Source organism: Mus musculus, chromosome 6 (genome assembly GCF_000001635.26).
Source record: "Mus musculus strain C57BL/6J chromosome 6, GRCm38.p6 C57BL/6J".
In the NCBI taxonomy this organism is placed as follows: Eukaryota; Metazoa; Chordata; class Mammalia; order Rodentia; family Muridae; genus Mus; species Mus musculus.
The window spans coordinates 120484011-120506261 of NC_000072.6; the positions used below are offsets into that span (position 1 = coordinate 120484011).

Consider the following 22251-nt stretch of genomic DNA (forward strand, 5'->3'; position numbering starts at 1 on the left):
ATCAGCCCCACATCAGCCCAGAACTGCTCTCTACCATGTCTGACTCCACGTAGGGCTCCCAGCCCTCAGCTTCTAGCTGCTGTCATTAGATCATATCAGTACATTAGTTCTTCTGCTCGATTTCTTTCTCCTGAGATCTTATAGAGACATCCATACATCATACAGTTCACAACTGTCCCTTTGCAGCTGAGTGGCTTGGCATATTCAGAGTTCAGTGACAAACAGTGTAATCAGCTTTAGAACACTCGTATACCCCAGAAAGAAGCCTGGTGTGCCTCCCCCCGCACCCCCACCTCCTCAGCCCCAGGTAGCACCAGGTCTGCTTTCTTTCATTTTCTAGACATGTCTGTTCTAGATTTTCCATATACTAGGATCAGAATTCTCAGGGGCTTCTTGGCTCATGTTCTTCATACCACTTCCTCCTTAGAGGTCTTTGCTCATCATGAATGTTAGAAATTCTAGAAACTGGTGCCTGCTGTCAGACAAACACCAAGATCACCAAGAACATCAAAACCATTCCTTTATGCTTGTATTATTCTGAACCGTGCCTAATGAAACTGTTTTGGCCTGGCATGGTGCCACATTTGAGTCTCAACAGGAGTTCCACGCCAACCTTGGTAATAGTAAGACCCTCTCTCAAGACAGGAAACAAGGTGGCTCCACAGGTAAAGGGGCTTGCACCCCCACCCCCACCCCCACCCCCCACCACAGCTTTGATGTCCTAAGTTCAATCCCCAGGGCCTGCCTGGAAGGAGAGAGTCTGATCTCAACACAGATTTCATGGCTGGCACACACACATGACACTGAGTATGTAGGCACACATGCCAGTAACTAGGAATGAGAGGACCCCTGTTTGGGAGACTAGGTGTGGCTCAGCAATAGAGTACTTGTCTAGCACACATGTGCCTCAGGAAAAAACAGAAAAAGATGGCGGAAGAGCACTTGCTGCTTTCTCAGAGGACCCAGGCTCAGTATTCAGCACCCACATGGCAGCTCACAACCGCCTCTAACTCCAATTCCAGGGGATCCAGTGTGCTCTTTTGGCCTCTTCAGGCACCAGGCATACCCATGCACACAGTGCACATACATACATGAAGGCAAACCACTCACACACACAAGTCGTTTAAGATCTTATTTACACACACACACCCCCCACCACCACCACCAGAAGCCAGCCGCTGCCACCATGTGCTGCTTTCTTGGCTCTTTGCCTATCTCCTAGAAAGTTGCAGGGTGAGGCTTAGTAGAACACATCAGTCAGCACGTGACCAGGGGGCATGGGACCTGTACTCCTGACAGGCATTTCCCTGCATCTCTAGGCAAACTCCTGAGTGCACTCTCCTGTCTTGAGCCTAATTGAGAAATGAGGTGTGTGTGTGTGTGTGTGTGTGTGTGTGTGTGGTGGTGGGGATGAACAAGGAAAGAGTAAGGGACAATTAGAGGTGACCTGGGTGTCACTTGATAGAGTGTTTCAGTCCAGATCTAGTTTCTTGGCACTGCTTCGGAAGGCTCACACGCAAGTCCCTTAGCCAGGCTTCCAGCTGCATTGGAGCTGACATCTGTGATGGGAGAGGAAGGTGGGTTTGGTTAGTTTTTATTTACCTGTGAAAATGAAACAGGTAAGGTCTGCGGCTCAGTGACAGATGGCTCGCTCAGCCTGAGACCCTGGGTTGCATCCCCAGTCCCGGAAGTAAGACAAGAAAACTTGAAAATAAAGTAGGGACTCAGGAGGAGGGTGGTATCCTGGAGACGCAATGGGCAGTTAGATTCCCATTCTAAATAAGTGAAAGAGCAGGCTTTGCCCTACCCTGGCGCCTCCAGAGGAGACCTGCTCACCAAGGGCCACCAGGCGATACTGTAGGCTCCAGCCTGTGTAAGAGAGCAACATCCCAAGAGCTCTTTGGCACAGTCAGTGCAAGGCTGGCACTGAAATTCAGGACTTGCGTCTCACAAGTCAGACGTGTTAGACAGAAAGTTCCTTACAAAGAGCATCCCGGCCCTGTTCAGAAGCTGAGCAGCTTTAGATCAACAACTTTCCCAGGCTCCAGGTTGCTCTCTCTAAAAAGGGCACCACATTAGTTCCTACCTCATAGCTGTCTGTAAGGGACGGGTGAAGTTCACATGAGAGGAGCTGACTTCTCCACACCCAGGAAGTGCTGGAACATTTTAACCACAACCGGGTCCCTCTGTGGCTCCTCCATCACACTGCTGCCTCTCCCCACAGGCCCAGCGGCTTCCTCCCTCAGTCGGAGCCTCTGACCTGGTTCTGGGCTTGAGCAGCTTGTGTGTCCTCAGGCACTGCTCAGCCTCTTCTTCTGCTGCTTCCTGCCCTCTCCCTCTAGTGTTTGCTTTCTGAGATTATCAAAGCTATCTCTGCGCAGGATTGGCTCACACCAAGTGAATATATCATTGTGGGAACGTAGCCACAGGGCAGCACACTAGAGCGTGTTACGGAAGATTCTATTCTGGAGGCTAACACAAGGAGCTGGCAGGGTAGCATGCTCCTGGCTGTCACATCACCCCATCCCCAAGTGGCTCCCAGGGCCATCTACTTGGTCCTGCTCTTCCTCCAGCTCTCTCAATTGTGGCCTCTGCTGGCACCAGGTCCCCATGCCAGCCCTGTCCATTTTGAACAGTGAAGGTGGGTGGTCACTGCATGGAGAGAGCCTTTGTCTGTTACTGGAACTTGGCATCCTCTGTTTCTTTGCTTACGGATGAGTTAAGGTCTTGTCGAGCCTGCCCTGTCCACTCCTCACCTGGATACTTTTCCTATAGGATCACCCTTGGGTTATGGGCACCTTAGTAGGAGGTGGATCCTTCATCTCAGACTGGAGAAAGTGATGTAACCGTGGTCTGAGAAGGGCGTGACCACACCTTGGCAAGATGCTTCCATTGGTTAACCTTTTCTTCCACGAAACCAGCTTAGAAAGTGAAAGTCAGTTTTGCTTTCAGCTACAATTGAGCTTAAACACAGGGAATGTTGACCCCACTGAGCAGCTGACATCTGAAGGCTCCTGTGAAGTGAAGCTCTAAGAGGTGACAGAAGGTGGCTTAGAGTGGCTGCAGGTGGCTTCAGTAGCTTCTTATCCCCCAGTGCTTCAGGAAAAGGAGCTGCAGCCACCGACAGGTGACTGTTGAGGAATGAGCCAGCGGCTCTGCACCTTGGTCTGGTGCCCCAGGGTGTGATTTTGTCCTCTTCCTTGTCAGCAGTACTGCACCACCACCATTTACCCCGGGGCAGCCTCCCTGTCCCTACACTAAACCAGTCCTCCAGAGATCTCCTCCAGTTTTCTCGGGTGTCTCTGAGGAACTCCAGCTGACCAGAGCCAACAGGCACTGCTGGCTTACCTGGAAGATGTGTCTAAATATGTATAACAGGCCTGGACAGACTTAGGAAGAAATGAAAGCGTGCTGCTACATTGTCCTGGAGTTGTTTTCTGTATATATACATTTTGGCTTGTGAGATTTATCACACGGGCTTGAGAAAAAACAAACCAAAACATTTTGGTATATACACCTCATTTAATTAAAAAAGTGTTCTTACCTTTATTTATTTGTGTATTTATTTTATGTGTGGTGTGAGGAAGGGCACGTGCACGCACCAGGGTGGTCGTAAACATCCATGGGACACAGCTCCTTCCATCCCGAGGGGGCCCAGCTCAGTGGCAAGCGCCTTTACTCTCAGAACCATCTTGTTTGCCCACTGCATTCCATTCTTTGTTTTGGTTTTTGAAACAGGGTTTCTCTGTGTAACTCTGACTGTCCTGGAACTTGATCTGTAGACCAAGCTAGCCTTGAACTCAGAGAAATCCACCTGCCTCTTTGCTCCTGAGTGCTGGGATCAAAGGTGTGCACCCCTCCTTTATCTTCCCCTTCTTTTCATTCTCTTTTCTGTGTGCGTGCATTGCTCTCTCTCTCTCTCAAAACATTTATTTATTTATTTATTTATTTATTTATTTAATGTATGTAAGTACGCTGTTGCTTTTTTCAGAGACACCAGAAGAAGGAGTCAGATCTCATTACGGATGGTTGTGAGTCACCATGTGGTTGCTGGGAATTGAACTCATGACCTCTGGAAGAACAGTCAGTGTTCTTAACCTCTGAGCCATCTCTCCAGCCCCCCCCCCCCCTTTTCATTTTTAACATGTCCCTTCAAGCTACCATGGTACCTGATTTTTGTTTTGTTTTGTGTGTACGTGTTTAAATGTATTTATTTGTTTGATCTATATATCTGTACACCATCTATGTCCGGTGATTAGCGAAGCCAGAAGAGAGCATCAGATCCCCTGGGACTGGAGTTGTCCCTTGAGACTGGTGGTTGCTGGGAGTTGAACCTGCATCTTTTGGAAGAGCAGCCAGTGCTCTTGACTTTTGAGCCACCTCTCCAGACCCTACAACTTTGGTTCTACTGGTTTGCCTGAAACTCTCTCGTCTCCTTCCTGTGTTTCTGTTTGTTGGTGTTTTGTGCTGTTTTGAAGCAATGGCCTTATTTATACCCTACACTTCTACTTGAGTGCAGAGCCACACAGTAAGAGCAGATGGTTTCTTGCTAGGCATGTTGCTGTAGTCCCAGCCAACTGTGCAGACTGAGGCAGGAGGATTCCTTGAACCTAGGTGTTTGAAACCTGTCTGAGCAGTATAGTGAGAACCTGTCTCATACAAGCAGATTATCTCTCCTGCTTTCCATCCTGGTAAGCTACTCATGGAGTAAAAGGAAAACGGAAACAACTGGGAAATTCCTCTGTAAACAACAGAAGGTCTGAGATGGCCCAGGCCCCAGTCTCTGCCTCCCCGAATCACATGCCAAATGCTTCTCTAAGGTGCCACAACACCAACACCAACCTACAAAAATAATGACAAATGTCACAGTGACATTTAAGAATTCAGTGAGGAAATCAGGACAGGAATGGTCTTAAACCACACAGGAAGCTTGTCACAAGTCTCAAGTTTTTATTTTCAGAACAGAGTCTGGTTTTATTTTTAAAAGGGGGGGGGGAATGTGATGAATGCTAGCGAGGTGCCACTTCTCTGCCTCTTCCGGGCTTGCTGTCCCAGCTCTGGGCCCCCACATCGGCCGGCTTCCCAGAGCATGGTTAACAGGCACAGTCTTGGTTGGATGACACAGGGCACTCCTGTTTCCTTGAGAGGCTAAAGAGGGTCTCCTAAACCCCCAAATTCTAAGCCAGCCCTGGGAACACAGTGAGACACCCACTAAAAGAAATGTTTAAAAGATGGGATGCAAGTCTTTAGAGAGAGCACAGACTGAATAAGACTTGGTGTTGGGGATGTTGAGCGGCAGGCTGACAAGCATTCGTCAAGCGTGCCTGAGGCCCTAGGTTTAAACCTCAGTACTACAAAGTAATTAACTTGTTTTTAAAACTCAGGTACCAGGCCCTCAGCCTCTATGCTCAGAGGCTAGGAGCCCACGAGGCTAAATTCTGAGCCTAGCCTTCCTTCCATAGTCCATTCTTCGGGACTCAGGACAGTGTACTATTCTGGTCATGACACTTTGGGGACATCTCAAGTCTGATCCCTGTCTACAGATACCCTAGAAAGCAAGAGATGAAACAAAGAGGCCTTCCTAGTAGGTCATGTGTGAATGGAACAGGGGAATGACTGAAAAGAGCCAAAATAAATAGCCCAGAGGAAGGAACCAGCCCTGAGTCAGACACTCACAGAAGACTTGTAGATGATGTACAGGACCTGTGCTGGGCCCTCACTAGGCCCTCAGCAACCCTGGCCTCACTCACACGTGGCCATGTGACCATGTCTCTTGATGTACCAAGGAAATGTCAGCCTTCCTGTCCTAAATCCAGTGGCAGTCTCTCAGCAGCAGACAGCATTTCCACAGCAGAGGGACAGCTATCCAAACAGTAGAAAGAGGGTGGGTTGGGGGCCAGCCAGAGCCGGCCATGGCTCAGAGATCATTTCTTTTCACAGTCATTGAAATTAGGTAGCAAGAAACACAGCGAAGCTGGGGGACACAGTCAGAGCACTGGGAGCAGCTGCAGCCCCCGCCCGGGCCTTAGGCCCAGGACCATGAGTCCAGTCAGAAGGACAGTCAGCCAGGTTGAGGAGAAAAGGCAGGCTTACTGTGAAAAGCAGCTAGTCGGCCGAAGTCGAGAGAGCAGGAGTATAGAGCGCAGACTGTAAACACCCTCCACACGGCCCACATTAGCTGGGCAGGCCCACGAGTGTTCCAGCTCAGCCGTCCACACTTCTGTCCACATAGATACCCTCAGCCCATAGCCCTGGGCAGCTGAATAAGAGGGGCCCCATACAGCCCTTGGTTCTCAGAAGGTCCTAACAGAGGCAAAGGGAATGAGGGACATGGGCCTGGCTGCTAAGTTACTAGTCAGTGACTTGGCACTCTGGGCCTTCCCCTGTGCTTGGCTTTAGAGGACCCTGCGATGCCTGTCCCCCACCCTAGCTGGCAAACCTCCCTCAGTTCTCCCAGCCTAAGGCCAGACATGGTACAGAAGCAGAGCCCTCCTCAAGTCCACCTGGACAGTTCCTCTCTGACTACCTTTACGGCAGCGTTATGACCAGACTCTTCAAGCCCCAACTCAAAGAACACTACCCCAGAGGCCTAAACAGTAAAATGGTACGGTGTTCAAACCTAGCAGGTAACAGACAGAACTACAGATCATTTTTTTCTGGTCTCTTGTCTAGGTTCATTACGCCACATAAAACTCCCAAAATAGAAGGAGAGGAACCCTCCCGCCCCCAACCCCATTGTCGGGGAGAGTATACCCCAGCCTGGCTCCTTGTTGGGGTGAGTATACCCCAGCCTGGCTCCTTGTTGGGGTGAGTATACCCCAGCCTGGCTCCTTGTTGGGGTGAGTATACCCCAGCCTGGCTCCTTGTGCCTTCTGAACCTTGATTGCCCTCAGAATACATATCCTGCCTTAAAGACCCCAAGGATGACATCCCTCATGAAGCCTGCAGGAGCCAACCCTGACTTCCCTTGAAGGACAATCCTAAGGACAGCCTCTCCAGGGAACCCTGCTGGGGAAGGCTAGGCAGGAGGGCTCTGCAGTGTGCCTTCTCCCTGAAGAGATCTGAAGCAGAGGAGAGGTGAAAGGTCACACACCCTCTCTGCTCTGTGCCAAGTTTTCTAAAGGCACCGGTGCTACTGCCCGGGTCCCTAAGAGGCCTGACCTCACATACATTTGAACACGCTAAAGCAGTTGCTCTGAACCCAATTCCAACCCGGCTGGCACCAACACAGGAAGGATAATTATTCTGGTGCAGAGGGAGGAACAAAGGGAGAGCAAGCCAATGGCTGGTACTCCACAGACCCTGTAATATCTGGCACCGAATCCCAAGGGGATCCAGTGGCCCTGTTGAATGCAACTTCTGAGTGTTTGATTTTTTTTTTCAAGCAGCATCAGTGTGTGATGCACTGGAAATCGAAGCACAGAGGTAGAGTGCGTGCTCACCCAAGAAAGGGTGGGTGTTTGGTCCTTCCATAGAGACCTGCTCCTCCCCAGGCTGAGCAGAGAGGGGCAGGAGGGAGGAAGACCCTGGGCGAGCTTCTCCCTTGGAGTACAGCAACCGAGCAACAACTCCATCGAGGGGACGGTGGTCATCAGTCCAGGTAGGAAAGCATGGTGGTAGGTGTGTTGTGAAGCAAGGCCTCTCTAGATCTCCTTCCCACTGCAAGGGGCATGGGACTGACACCCAGAAAATACACTACACACACACACACACCCCAATGCTCACTATCCCTGCCTGAACCCCTTTCCTCCATTCTCCCCTACAGGAATAGGAATCAGGATGAAGGCGAGAAAAGCCGGTGGCACGTGTATCCAATCCCTTGTATGTCAGGACAGGGAAGAAGACCGCGGTGAACATGGGCCCTTCTTCCTCACGGTATATTGCTGGTCTCCCTCCAAGCAGTCTCTACCCACGGGGTGCAGAAGAATCCACTGGCCTTCTGCCTTATCAACACTTACCTCCAAACACAGCCAAGGGGGGGCGGAAACCCTAAAGCCAAGAACAGGGCCCCTGCCCTTCACTGCTTCAATTCTGAGAGGCAACAGCTAGAGTGTTGACATAGCCATGAGGGCCCCCTTCATTTTCCAAGTGGCCCCGCTGGGAGCCTCCCTGAGGTGGTGGTGGTGGAGGTGGGGGAGGGGCAGAGGGAGGAGCACCATAGCTGCTTCTGGCCCGACTTGGGGATACCCAACTCCCCCGGTCCCAGCAGCCCTCCAAGGCCTCCAGGCCACGGCAGCCAAGGAAAAAGAGATTCTTGAGCATAAAGATGGACAGCGGCTGTTGGTAGCTCACGACCAGGAGGCTGCGCAGCGCCAGCAAGGGCACGTCCACCAGGCAGCCGCCCAGCAAACGTAAAAGGCGGCTGCAGCTTCCGGGCCCGGAGGTCTGACCCCAGGACGGAGCTGCTGTGGCAGTGTTCAGCTCGTACAGCCAGAGCACTGGGGAGGCAAGAGTGAGGAAGTAGACGGCGATGAGCAGGTAGCGCAGGTGCGCCGGAAGCGGCACGCGGCCGTCCAGCATCAGCTCCACCAGTGTAAAGCTGTCCAGCAGGTCCAGACACGTGCCCAGGAAGCAGCCCGCGGCGCGATGCTGCTGTGGCTGCAGGAGCAGGGGACCCGCCGAGCCCGGGGGCGCGCCCGCCTCGCTAATGGCACGCACTAGGCTGTAGAGCAGCGGCACGGACAGCGCCATGGTAAGGCGAAAGCCCGTGGTGCCAAAGGGCGCGCGCAGCTCGATGAGGTCCAGGATGGATGTGCCCAGGATGAGCACCACCTTAGGGGTGAAAGCGATGGAGTAGATGAGCCAGGCCAGGTACGCAAAAGCGAACTCGCCCGCTGCCCCAGTCGTCCCCGGCCCGGCTCCGGAGCCTCCAGAACCTCCTCGGCCCCCGCGAGCCTTGGCCCCGGCCCCCGCCGACGCCGCTGCGGATAGGTGCAGAGGCGGAGCCGAGTGGTGGTGGAGCTGGTGGTGGTTGTGCATGCTGTTCGCTGGGCCGCCCCGACGGCCCCGGCTGTTCTTGGCGAAGAAGATGGCCCAGCCCACCACCACCACGAGGTCGGTGGCGATCCAAGAGCACCAGTACAGGTCAGTGACTGCAATGAGGTACAGGTCCAGCAGACCGCCCTGCGCCAGCAGCAGCACCACAGACAGCGCCTGGTAGCCCCAGCGGCAGCCGGGGCTTGGCGAGCAGCCCCGGCGCCGACCCCTACGGCCGGAGCGAGTGGGGCGGCCGCAGCAGCAACAGCAGCACGAGCAGCAGGAGGCGGCGCCGCCGGTCCCGGTGCCGCCTGCGCCCACCGCCGAGCGGCTCCCGGGGCCCCCGACGGTGCCGGCCGCGGCGCCCGCGCCGAAGTCCGCGGCGGTCATGCTGCAGGAAGAGGTGGGCGTGGAAGTGGAGGAGGCGGCGGCGGGCGCGGTGGCGGAGACTGGGACGCCCCCCTGAGCTGGGGGCCCGGGGAGCGCGGCGGCGGCGGGCACCAGTGGCTTGCTGATGCTAATGCTCTCGTCGTCGTCCTCTCGCTCCGCGCCTGTGCTGCTGCTCGGGGAGCCGCCGCCTCCGCCGCGTCTGCCGCCGCACCCCCCGCGGCTGGTGCTGGTGCTGGTGCTGCTGTCGCCCGAGCCTCTCCGGCCGCGGGAGGAGCCCCCCCGGAGGAAGAGGGGCTGTAGCCGGGCTGCGGCGGGGGGCGGCGGAAAGGAGGCGGGCGCGGACGAGAGCGCGCGAGGGTGGCCCAGCGCCGGGTGCATTGTCCTCGGAGGGGCTCCAGGGGCTGCCCGGCCGCTCTCTCCCCGTCAACCTCGGGCTGACGAGGCGGCAGAGGGGAACCCGGGCCAGCCGCTGCCGCCTCCTCGCCAGCTGCTGGAACTCGCACCCGGGTCGGGAGGCAGAGAGATCCGGACTGGAGCGGCCGGACTGGGCGAGTGAAGCCGCGGGTGGCTGAGCTGGGGGAGCGCGGGGGAGCCGAGCAGACCGCCGGGACCGGAGAGGCGGGGGCGGAGGAGGGGAGCGAGCCCAGCAGGCAGCAGAAGGAGCTGGCAGCGGGGAAACCAGGACTGGATTCGAGGGAGAGAGGAGGCGAGAATAGAGGAGGAGAAAGCCTGGCTGGCTGGATCAGCAGGAAGGAAAGGAGGGAGAACTGAGGTGCCGGAGTAGAGTTGAAAGCGTATCAGGCCAGGCGGGATAGGAACATGAAGTCTCTAGCTCCACAGCCCTAAGGGCTGAACCTGAACTGCTGGGTGGCCTTGGTCTCAGTGTAGACCACAACTTCGTGCTTCCAAGCACCACTGTCCTTTCTTGCCTATCAGGAGGAAGCGCAAGCCAACTTCTCCTCTGTGCGCCAACGACCATTCTGCCATCTCCTTCCGTAAAGGCCCTGAGAACTCAATGGAAGTGATTAAAAAGTTAAATAAAAAAAGAACCAGAAAGAGCTCGGGGATGGTGTATCTCAATTGGTAGAATGACCCGCCTTGTATGCATCCAGTCCTGGGTTCCAACCCACCACCAGAAACCAAACCAAACAAACACCACCCCCAATTCTATTATTCAGAAGGAGCACTCCCAACCAAGTACTGCATTTTCACACATCCAAAGCTGTCCTCCCCTCGGAGATCTTCAGTTTCCAGTTAATGAAAAGGCTCCCTGAATATAATTGCTGAGAAGAGGGCTTAGGAAGAGGGTGGGGTGCAAATACCACTGTCTAGTCCTGGGGTAGGGGAGGCCAGGGCCAGGGCAGGAAGCCACTCTGGAGACCTGGGGTGGGGCAGTTGCTTGCTTAGCCAGGCTCATCTTTGGTATTCTGAAAGGTTTGTACCTAGCTTGCATGCAGCGCGGAGGGGTTCCTCCCCATCACCCCACATCTGATTCCAGGTCTGAGGAGGTCGAGCAGAAGGCTCAGAAATCCAAAGTCACCATTGACTACATAGCAAGTTTGAGGCCAGCTTTGGGTTATGTGAGACCCTGTCATCAAAAAAAAAAAAAAAAAGCTAAAGCAGGAGATGAAATAACAGGAAAATATGTCTGACCAAGAAAGGGGGTGGGGGGATCTTTAGAGGTATGGAAGCATGCAAAAGAATAAACTCCAGCAGAGCCTGGTGTCACAAGCCAGCTCCTCTGTAACCCCAGGTACTCAGGAACCTGAAACAGGAGCTTTGAAGGTTCAAGGCCAGCCTTGCCCATTCCGGTCCATGGGCTGAGTCTGCCTAGGGGCTGCCCTCCCCCTTCCAACCCCACTGGTAGGAGTCCTGAAGGGCAGGAGGTAAAGTCCTGCTTTTAGAGGTAGAGGAGAAGAAAACTACAATAGCATTTGGGGCTCGAGAAGGTTCTGGGGCTTCTGTGTAATTCACTCCCAGTCCATAGGAACAAGTTAGGAGCTTGCCCTCGTCTTCCTCCTCCTCCTGCAGACTCTCTGTCCCCTGCCTTGATTTCACTGCCTCAAAGCTGCTGCCACAGTTGCCTGCCACGGTGGGATCACCATGCTGCTGCCCAAAGCCTTAGCCTTATCTGCGTGTTTTGTTGTTGTTGGGTTAGTTGGTTTTCACTTTTTTTTAAAAAATACACTTCTTTTTTCTTTTTAAGATTTATTTATTTATTTATTATATGTAAGTACACTGTAGCTGTTCTCAGACACTCCAGAAGAGGGAGTCAGATCTCCTTACGGATGGTTGGATGGTTGTGAGCCACCATGTGGTTGCTGGGACTTGAACTCCTGACCTTCAGAAGAGCAGTCGGGTGCTCTTACCCACTGAGCCATCTCACCAGCCCTGGTTTTCACTTTTTGAGACAGGATTTCTCTGTGTAGCCCTGTGTGTCTTGGAAGTCAATCTCTCTCTCTCTCTCTCTCTCTCTCTCTCTCTCTCTCTCTCTCTCTTCTCTCTCTGTCTCTCTCTCTGTCTCTCTCTCTGTCACACACACACACACACACACACACACACACACACACACACACACACTCACACTAGACCTGTCTTCAAACTCACAGAGATCCTCCTGCCTCTGCCTTCTGAGTGCTGGGATTAAAGGCATGGACCACCACATCCAGCAAAGAGAAAATTTTCAACCAAACTTGTTGTTTTTTAGCTGCCTGGGGATATATCTGGACAAATCCGTGGCACACATAACATGTAGAATTTATGACTTGTATAATCTTCCTATCCCCTGTCCTGGTACAGACCGCCTTTGAAAGGTCCTATGACCAATTGTCCAGAAGGCAGAGCAGGTGTAAGGATGGGAACCCATGGCCCCAGGTCCACCACACAGCCTGCGGGAGCTGAGGCCAGTTAGTTCACCTCTCTGAGCTTCACACTGATCTGTACAAAGGGACCAGCATCTCCTTTAAGGAAATACTGTGTTGAGAGACCATGTGTGTAAGCAGCTTAGCCCAGGGCTGGCACAGTGTAGACTCAGTTACAGAAGCTGGTGTTCAACGACTCAACCTCCCAGGGGGCCACTTATTCACAGCATCTGAGCCAGGTTCCCTGTCAAGCCTGCAGTCAGAGGTCTCCTCTAAAGCTTTATACTGCAGCTAGTACCGGGGAGCAAAAGTGTTACTTAAAATCTGATCTTGCCAGGCCTCACGGTATGAGAGCTTCAGCCATGCCAGCTGGTGCCAAGTCCACCCTCTTAAGACAGGGTGGAAATGACAGCTTTGAAGATGTAGCCTCTGCTTGTGCATACCCCACTAAGTCCAGCAGATGTCTGGGTTGAGCCAGTCCAGGTAGAAACCGGGCTTGGGGAGCTGCCAGCTTCTAATGTGAGTGATTATAGACCAGCTTCCTAGTCTCCCCCCAGGGAAAATGCCAGCCAGAAGTGAACACGGAAGCTGGCCTGAGATTCCTTGTTAAGTCAATGAAGTGGATGAAGAGGCAAAGGCAGCTGGAAAAGGCTTAAGTCAATGAAAAAGCATCCAGACTCCTGAGAACATGGAAGAACCAGTGTCCCCGCCCCCGGTGCCCATGCCTCAGACCCACCCATCCGGCTGAACCCTCTCATTCACCAGGACCAGAGAGATGATTTTACTTTAAGTGTCCGTTGAAATGTGCTATCAGCCAGTGGGCTTACCTTTCTTTTTACTTCATTATTATTAACTTACTTTATGTATGTGGGTGTTTTGTTTGCATGAATCTCTGTTTACCATATACGTGCTTGGAACCTGCAAAGCTCAAAAGAAAGTATTGGAGCCTGTGGGGCTGGAGTTACAGATGGGTGTGAGCCATCACTTGGATGCTGGGAGTCAAATCTGAGTCCCCTGGGGGGAAGGAGCTATTAACCAATGAGCTATATCATCTCTCCAGCCCCTACAGAGCTGATTTTCTGTAAGAGGTTCCTTAGCTGAATTTCCTGTAGATAGAGCCCAGGCTCTGAGTAACAAGCACACCAATAATCAGGATAAGTCAGGGCAACCATGGAACAAGTTGGTGACCAGAGCACTGGTACCAGGGGGGGCATCTCTCCTCTCTTTAGATTGGATACTTTTCAGGCGTCTTCTTCTTCTTCTTCTTCTTTTTTTTTAAAGATTTATTTATTTATTTTATGTAGATGAGTACACTGTAGCTGTACAGATGGTTGTGAGCCATCATGTGGTTGTTGGGAATTGAATTTAGGACCTCTGCTCGCTCTGGTCAGCCCTGCTTGCTCAGGCCCAAAGATTTATTATTATAAATAAGTACACTGTAGCTGTCTTCAGAGGCACCAGAAGAGGGCATCAGATCTCATTAGGGGTGGTTGTGAGCCACCATGTAGCTGGTGGGATTTGAACTCAGGACCTTCGGAAGAACAGTCAGTGCTCTTACCTTCTAAGCCATCTTGCCAGCCCAATTTTAGGGCTTCTTTACACACACACACACACACACACACACACACACACACACACACACACACACGGGGTGAGGGGTGTGGATTTAACTGTAAATCCAGGATCTAGAAAAGGAAAGAAAATCGTCACAGTGCCCCTTATAAGCACTCAGGGGTCTATGCTGGATGCCTTCCATACAAGACTTGGAGAAAATGACCCCAACCTATCCAGGCCACATTACCAGTGAAGAAGAGAGCAGATTACCTAGACCTCTGCTTGTCAGCCTGGCTGCCAGCTCGCCTCACAAACCCAGCTGTGAGAAGCTCATAGAAGCTGGAGGAAGGGGTCAGTCAGAGCCGGTTCCCCAAGCACTCCTCGCGTCCTAGACGCTGGATAAAATTCCTCTGGTGACATGACACCGTGTGCTTCTGACCTACAAAGCCAATGGCTCATGGCCTTCCCTAAGAACCAGAGACAAACCAGGAGGAAGAAGCTGACTTGCCCAGCTCAGTGGCGGGGGGGAAGGTTCAGTGGGGCAGGGTAGCCTTTCCTTGCACTGACCACGACCCTGTTCCCTGATTCTTTCTCTGCTTGGAATCACTGCCTCTCACCCTTAGAGCAAGAATAAAGGCTGGGTTCAAAGGGAGCAGGCGAGGAGCCCGCAGAGGCCTCTCGTGTGAACCTGAGAACTGACAAGTCACCGGTTCTCAGTCACAATCAGCATGCACAGCACTCAAAGAGCAAACCTGGCAGGAGATAGAGACCAAAGCAGGAGACTCAGCTCACTGAGGACTTGACACTGCTCGGCACTCTCAGAGAACAGGTGCTGCATCTCCGCAGATACAGAGAGCTCTTATAGAGCCCAGGGTGTGCCCTGAGCTGCCCAGTGAGTCTCATGGTGATGCTGCCATCGACGGTGCTTTCAGCCTGAGCTAGGTGCTGGGGCTCCATGGATTTTCTCTGAAAGGGGGAGCAAGTTCCTTTCAGGATTCGGGAAGCCAGCAAGCACTGAGTGGTGTGGATAGTAGACTAAGTTCCGTGTCTCCATCACCTAAGCCTGAGTCAGGAGCCAGGCAGTAAGGCCTACCTAAGATGAGAGCCATTCTGAAGGAAAGGATGTTGGCAGGAAGCTGGGCTTGGGATGGGGTAGAGTATCCCAGAAGCAGGATGGAGAGCCAGGTCTCTGAGGATGGGTGCTGGCTGGGGAACTACATATTAGGGAAATGTCCACCTTACCAAAGAGCTAAGCAAAACATAGCAACCTTGTAGTGTATAGTTCAACTAAAGAGAATGCAAGGGACAATTTTGGTTTTGAGACAGGGCCTCACTTGTAGCCCTGGCTGTCCTGGAACTCATCATGCAGACCCTTTACCTCACAGAGATCCGCCTGCCTCTGTGTCCCAGGTGCTGGGGTTAAAGGTGTGTGCCAGCATACCTGGCTCCTCCTGTTGTGGCTCTGTGGTGCAGGAGACAGAGCCCCTGGAGCCTCACACACGTAAGCACTCCACCACTGAGTATCTCCAGCATGTCTGTGTACTGTGCACATGGGTGTACCTCCACAGGCCAGAGGGCATCTGATCCCCGGGACAGGAGTTACAGCCACTGAGCGGCTGTGTGCAGAGGAGCCCCGTATTCTGCACTGGCTCCTTCTCACTGCTGTGATACTATAATTTATTCTTGTTTGTTGTTGTTGTTGTTTTTATAATGCATATGAGTACACTGTTGCTTTCTTCAGACACACCAGAAGTGGGCATTGGATCTCATTACAGATGGTTGTGAGCCATCCTGTGGTTGCTGGGAATTGAACTCAGGACCTCTGGAAGGGCAGTCAGTGCTCTTAACCACTGAGATCTCTCCAGCCCCTTGTTTTTTCTTTTTGTTTTTGTTTGAGACAAGACTTCTCTATGTGTAGCCCTGCCTGTCCTGGAACTCATTCTGTAGACCAGGCTGGCCTTGAATTTACAGTGACAGTGAGAAGTAACTGTCACACCAGGACAAAAGAAATCAGCAATAACAACAAACGTGGGCAGGGAAAACCTAAATTTCAGCATTTCTGTATTATATGTAAAAGGTGTGCTTTTTCGGGAGACATGCAATCTCATGGTGTCAACCTTGACTCAAACTTCTGATCCTCCTGTCTCTACCTTCCTAGTGCTGGGATTACAGGCAGGTGCTGGAGATTGATGCTTTCTGTATCCAAGGCAACCATTATGCCAACTGAGCCCCATACATAGACCTGGAGTGTCTAATTTTCCTTCCCTTCTTCCCTTCCCTTCCCTTCCCTTCCCTTCCCTTCCCTTCCCTTCCCTTCCCTTCCCTTCCCTTCCCTTCCCTTCCCTTCCCTTCCCTTCCCTTCCCTTCCCTTCCCTTCCCTTCCCTCCCCTTCCCCTCCCCTCCCCTCCCCTCCCCTCCCCTCCCCTCCCCTCCCCTCCCCTTCTTTTACTTATTTATTTATTTTGGTTTTCTTTGTGTAGCTCTGGCTATCCTGGAACTTACTCTGAGGACCAGACTGGCCTCAAACTCACACAGATCCACCTGCCTCTGCCTCCCCAGTAATGGATTAAAGGTGTGCTCCACCACTGCCCGACTTTGAAATGTCTAGTTTTCAACAAAGAGTATGAAATTAAAGGAAAGCATGCGAACAAATTTTCCACCAGTGGAACTGTTTGGGAAGAACTGGAAGGCGTGGCCTTGTTGGAGGAGGTGTGTCATGGGGTGGGCTTTGAGGTTTTGTGACTTGAGCCATTCCCAGTGCACCTCCCACTCTGCTTCCTGCTTGTGGGTCAGGCCATGAGCTCTCCTGTTGCCATTCCTTTGCTATGCCATGGACTCTGACCCTCTGAAACAATAAGCCCCATTAAACACTTTCTCTAATAAGGTGCCTTTGGTCATGCATGGTGTGTCCTCACAGCCAAGGAAAAGTAACTAAGACACCTACCCACTTTGGGTGGCGCCATTCCCTGGGCTGTATAACAATGGGTGGCGCCATTCCCTGGCGCTGTACAACAATGAGAATGTAGGCTGAGCATAAGCTTCTTTCCTCTCTTTCCTAACTGCAGATGCAGTGTGAGCAGATGCCTTAAGCTCCTGATGCAAGCTGCATCCCCACCACGATGGACTGTAGCTGCAAACTGTGAGGCACAATAAATCTCCTCTAAGCTGCTTTTGTTGGGGTATTTTAGTGGTGAGTATATTCTAAAGGCAGATTATCTAGGTTCAAATCCTGCCAGAGAGAAGCTTGTTGTAGAATTTATTTAATCTCAATCTGGAATTTCTACCCTACCTTGATCATTTAGTTCCCAGATAAAGGACATACGACTTTATTATTTATATTAGTAAGCCTTAAGCAGCACAAGAGCTGGGAAGACACCTACCCTCTATGCTATTAGAATCTACTTTCCTACCGATAACCCTGAGTTATTACTTACTATGTTTTTTTAAGATTTATTTATTTATTACATATGAGTGCACTGTAACTGTCTTCAGACACATTAGAAGAGGGCATCAGATCTCATTACAGATGGTTGTGAGCCACCATGTGGTTGCTGGGATTTGAACTCAGGACCTCTGGAAGAGCAGTCAGTGCGCTTAACCACTGAGCCATCTCTTCAGCCCTACTTACTATGTTTCATCTGTGCTGCTCTTAACGCCAATTGACCAGCACCCAGGGCAGGGTAGAAACCCTGGTTTAGGATTAAATAAATTCAACAACAGAAGCTGATTAGCTACAGTTCTCTGGAGACCAGAATCAATAGAATGAATACATATCAAAAGGAGACTAATTAGACTGGCTTGCATTGTACAGTCTGGATGTCCAACAGTGACCGTCTTCAAACCGAGAAGCTGAGAACTTCTGTCTGCTCAGTCCAGGGGGATGGAAGCCTCAGCACTCGGTCTGGAATTGATGACTGAGGGGTTCCTGGAGAGCCACTTGGTCTTCAGTTCACGCAGGATGGCAGCAGGAAAGGCTTGGGTCTGTTATTGGTAAAATGTGGTGGCGGCAGCAGGCCTGGTGAGACTCACCACCAGACACGAAGATAAGCAGGCAAAAAGCAAATGTTCACCTTGGACTGCCCACTTTGACTGGCAGGTGCCACTTACATTCAGGGTGAGTTTTCCAACTGTAAATAATCTAATCCAGAAAATCCCTCCCAGACAAGCCAAGAGGGCTCCGTGTCTTGTCAAGCTGACAATATTAGCCACTACAGAAGCCAAGTGTGACTGATGGTCTTAGCTGTCAACTTCACTGAAATTAGAGCTATTTAGAATCTCTAGATATGGCTGTGGTGGCACCTCCAGGCAGTACTGACATGTTGGACAGTGGCTGGGGAGGGACAGGGGAGGCTGCCTCTGATGTGAATTACACCATCCAATAGGCTGGGGTTGTGGATGCAAAAGTTGTCAGAGAAAGCCAGCAGGTGCATGGGAGCTGTACTTCCTGTGCAAGTGTGTCTAATGCTGCCCCATGGCCCACAGCGTCAATGAGAGCCTCTGGGTTTCACAGCACGAACTAATTCCACTGACTCTCCAGCGGCTTCCAGAACCCGCCTTTCCTTTGCTCTAAGAAAGTGAGTCCACTTTTATTTGTTCATTTCTTGCATCTGAAGTATCCTCCAATGACATTGTTGGCCTGAGATTCTCACCATAGTCATTAACCACTGCACAACTATAACCAGCCACTTTACAGGGCTGGCTATACATTCTCCACCAACTTAGCAGAGCTTATTCACTACCCCTGTTTCCTGCCATCTGTTAGGTTGATTTGGGGCTCAGCACATAGGGTCTCCACTAACTTGACAAGCATAGTGTGTTAGTCAGGGTTCTCTAGAGGAACAGAACTGATTAAATAAACGTGTGTGTGTGTGTGTGTGTGTGTGTGTGTGTGTGTGTGTGCATGTGTGTGGGTGCATTTGTGTGTGCGCGCACATGCATGTGCATGTGGGGGTGTGTGATGGGACTGCTAGATCGGCTTATAGGCTCTGGTCCAGGTAGTCCACCAATGGCTAAGACCTTTCCGACAGAAAGTCCAACAATCAATAGCTGCTGGGCATCTCAGCTAGTCTTCGGTATATACCAGAATCCCAAAGAAGCAGGCCAAGAGCAAAAGCTTCCTTCTTCCCTGTCCTTTATAGGCTGCCGCTCGGTGTGGGCCAGGTTAAAGGTAAGTCTTACCCCCTCAAAAGATCCAGATCAAAGATGGGTCTTCCCTCTTTAATGATTTTTTGTTTTTTGTTTTTCAAGACAGGGTTTCTTTGGCTGTCTGGGAACTCACCTCTGTAAACCAGGCTAGCCTCAAATTCAGAGATCCACCTGCTTCTGCCTTCCAAAAGCTGGGATTAAAGGCGTGCGCCGCGTCTGCCTCCACCACCACCACCAGCAGGCATCCACTTCAATGATTTAACTAAGAAAAATTCCCCACAGCTTGTGGTGGTTTGAGTAGGTACAGCTTCTATAGACTCAAGCTTGGCCCATAAGGAGTGGCACTATAAGGAGATGTGGCCCCATTGGAGTAGGTGTGGCTTTGTCGGAGGAAGTGTTACTGGGGGTGGGCTTTGAGGTCCCCTGTACTCAAGCTAGGCCCAGTGTGGCACTTTCTCTTCCTGTTGCCTGCCAATCCAGATGTAGAACTCTCAGCACCTTCTCCAGCATATCTGTGTGCACGCGTGTTTCATACCATGATGATAATGGACTGGGCCTCTGTAACTGTAAGCCAGCCCCATTTAAATGTTTCCCTTTACATGAGTCGCTGTGGTCATGGTGTCTATGCACAGCAATAGAATACTAAGACACAAGTGTACCCAGCTGATTGGATTTTAGTTAATTGCAGATACAGTCAAGTTCACAACCAAGAATAGCCACCACACATAGGCTCATCACAACCGAATGCAAGGACATAAGGATGGGCTTGGCGCAACGTTCATCTAAAACCAGATGCTTCACAACAAATATAGACCAAATAGAGACTTATGATCCAGTTTAACATAAAGCTTGATTTGCTAGCTGGCTACAGAGCCTCCGTCTATCTGCCACACAACCTGCTCGTGGGTGCCCTGCAGCATTTGCTGGGTGAATAGAAGAAGAAGAAAAGAAGAAAAGAAGAAAAGAAGAAAAGAAGAAAAGAAGGAAGAAGGAAGAAGGAAGAAGAAGGAGAAGAAGAAGGAGAAGAAGAAGAAGAAGAAGAAGAAGAAGAAAGAAGGAGAAGAAGGAGCAAAGAAAGAAACAGACCAAGAGAAGAAAGAATGTGCCTTGCCCTCCAAAGAGAGTGCCCAAGGAACACCATGGCAATGCAAGAAATGTTGGGAGTCAGAGAGGGGGCGGTGGAAGAGTGTCTATTCTCCAAAGAGAAAATGGCACAGGCTTTGCAAGCAAGAGTTGGAGGAACCTGGAAGCAAATGCTTGCCAAAGTTCTGTCAACTTCCTAGCAAGTCACACTCTGAGACATCTTCCCACCTCCAGGTCCCAGAAGCTGCCAAGAGCCCCAGGCAGAGAAAGAGGCACCTTAGCATGACCCACCTCAGCCTAACAGGAAGTGCTGTCAAATGGCAGAATGTCTGAAACACACACACACACACACACACACACACACACAAAATTATTTTAGTCGAGGTATTTTAAAATTCCTCCCTCAAGGCAGCCTCCGGTTGCCACAGCAACCCCAGCTCTGTAGGGTGTCCTGATTACCAACATGCTCCCTGCACCAGTCCGGAGGTGTTCCTCAACAACCCTGGAGTCTGCCATCAGTGGACCACTCAAAGTGCCTCAGTGACTATATCTGTTCACTGCCATGCCTCACAGATGCTTGGTCCCAGATTGATAACTTTAAGCCTGTAGTCCTAGCACTGGGGAGGTAGAGACTTGAGTCCAAGTGTTCAAGACCAGCCTAGACAACATAGTGAAACCTATCTCCTCAAAATGAAATCAAGCAAACTACGGGTTCATTGCCTACCATATATCATTCCCTGAGTCTGATCCCAAGAAAGGATTAAATTGAAGTGGGAAAGGGTGGTGGAGGCCAGGCGTGGTGGTATATACTTGTCGTCTCTGCACTTGCAAGTCAAGGGCAGCCCAGAAATTCAAGGTCACCCTGCCTTATAAAGCAAGTTTGAAGCCAGTCTGGGCTATAAGACCCTGTCTTAACACAAAACGGAAGTGCTGGAATCTTGCCTACGATGCTTTACCAGCTGAGTCCCACTACTAGTATGTAAAAATGGGGTTTTTTTGGATGATTTTCTTTTTCAAGAAAGGGTTTCTCTGTGTAGCCCTGGCTGTTCTAGAACTCTCTCTGTGGACCAGGCTGGCTTCGAACTCAGAAATCCGACTGCCCCTGCTTCTCAAGTGCTAGGATTAAAGGTGTGAGCCACCACACCAAAAATAGTTTTTTAAGGGCTTACATATTATTCAAATTGATATCCGGCCTTCTACTTGTGGATTTTTTGATTGTTTTTTAAAGATTTAATTAATTAATTTATTTAATATCTGCAGCTGTCTTCAGACACAGTAGAAGAAGGCATCAGATCCCATTACAGATGGTTGTGAGCCACCATGTGTGTTAGTGAGAACTGAACTCATACCTCTGGAAGAGCAGTTGGGGTTCTTAACTGCTGAGCCATCTCTCCAGCCCCTATTTGTTTGGCTTTGGGACAGTTATTCTATACAGCCCAGTTGTAGACCAGGCTGGCCTTGAACTCACAAAGATACACCTGCTTCTGACTCCAGAGTGCTGGGATTAAAGGCGTGTGCCAATGTTGCCCAGCTCAGCTGTTTTTGTTTGTCTGAAGCAGGGTCTATACAGCCCTGGCCGTCCTGGCAGCCTTTGTTGCTCCATCAAAACTTGTATAGGTCACCTTTTCACTCTGTTTGTAATTGAGCAAATGAAGGCAGTTGGTTATGCGTTGTTTCCACTTCTCATTTAGCTCAATTAGCCCCTTAGGGACAGGACTAGACCTGCTGGCGGGGAGCCAGGAATCCTGCATGATGTCTTTAAGAACACAAGCAAGAGAATGACCAGTGCTACAGCAGTCCCTAGGACCTTGCCAAAGGACCCATGCTACAGTCCTGGTGCCCTCACATAGCCACACTTGGCTTTGCCCTCCTGTTCTCTTGAATACACAGCTGCACTCCATATAAGCTGAACATGTTGGACCCAAGGAGATGCTCCCGGACTGTGGTTCCACTGGGCAGTGCTTGGAGAAAGACAGAAGAAGCCCACAGCCTGGGGAGGTCTCGGGAGCACACAAGACCCAGCTAGAAGACTGACTACAGGCCTAGTCCCTCTTAAAAACAAATTCTCTTTGTCTGCATCTCAGTTTCTGCACCAAGTTTGTGCTGTGCCTGCAGAGGCCAGGGAAAGGGGATTGAATTCCCTGAGACTGTAGTTGCAGGTGGTTTTGAGTCACCAAGTGCTCCTGGAAATAGAACCCAGGTCCTGTGGACGAGCAGCCCCCGCCCCAGCCCACCCCCACTT

At 51.2% G+C, this 22251-nt stretch overlaps 1 protein-coding gene and 1 long non-coding RNA gene across 2 annotated transcripts; one reads left to right on the forward strand and one right to left on the reverse strand.

The window, feature by feature from the left end:
- Window positions 1-4928: 4928 nt before the first annotated feature.
- Window positions 4929-9936, reverse strand: Tmem121b (transmembrane protein 121B). The gene has a single exon (NM_033567.2). It carries the CDS (start codon window positions 9742-9744, stop codon window positions 8026-8028), a length of 1719 nt encoding a protein of 572 aa, NP_291045.1. The 5' UTR covers window positions 9745-9936; the 3' UTR covers window positions 4929-8025.
- Window positions 9937-16331: 6395 nt separating this feature from the next.
- Gm38888 lies at window positions 16332-19529 on the forward strand. Its single transcript, XR_001785357.1, has 2 exons — window positions 16332-16971; window positions 18264-19529. It is a non-coding gene; the product is annotated as a predicted gene, 38888 (long non-coding RNA).
- Window positions 19530-22251: the final 2722 nt, after the last annotated feature.

Coding starts and splice junctions, on each gene's coding strand:
- Tmem121b (NM_033567.2), bottom strand. CDS start 9,744: ATGCACCCGGCGCTGGGCCACCCTCGCGCGCTCTCGTCCGCGCCCGCC.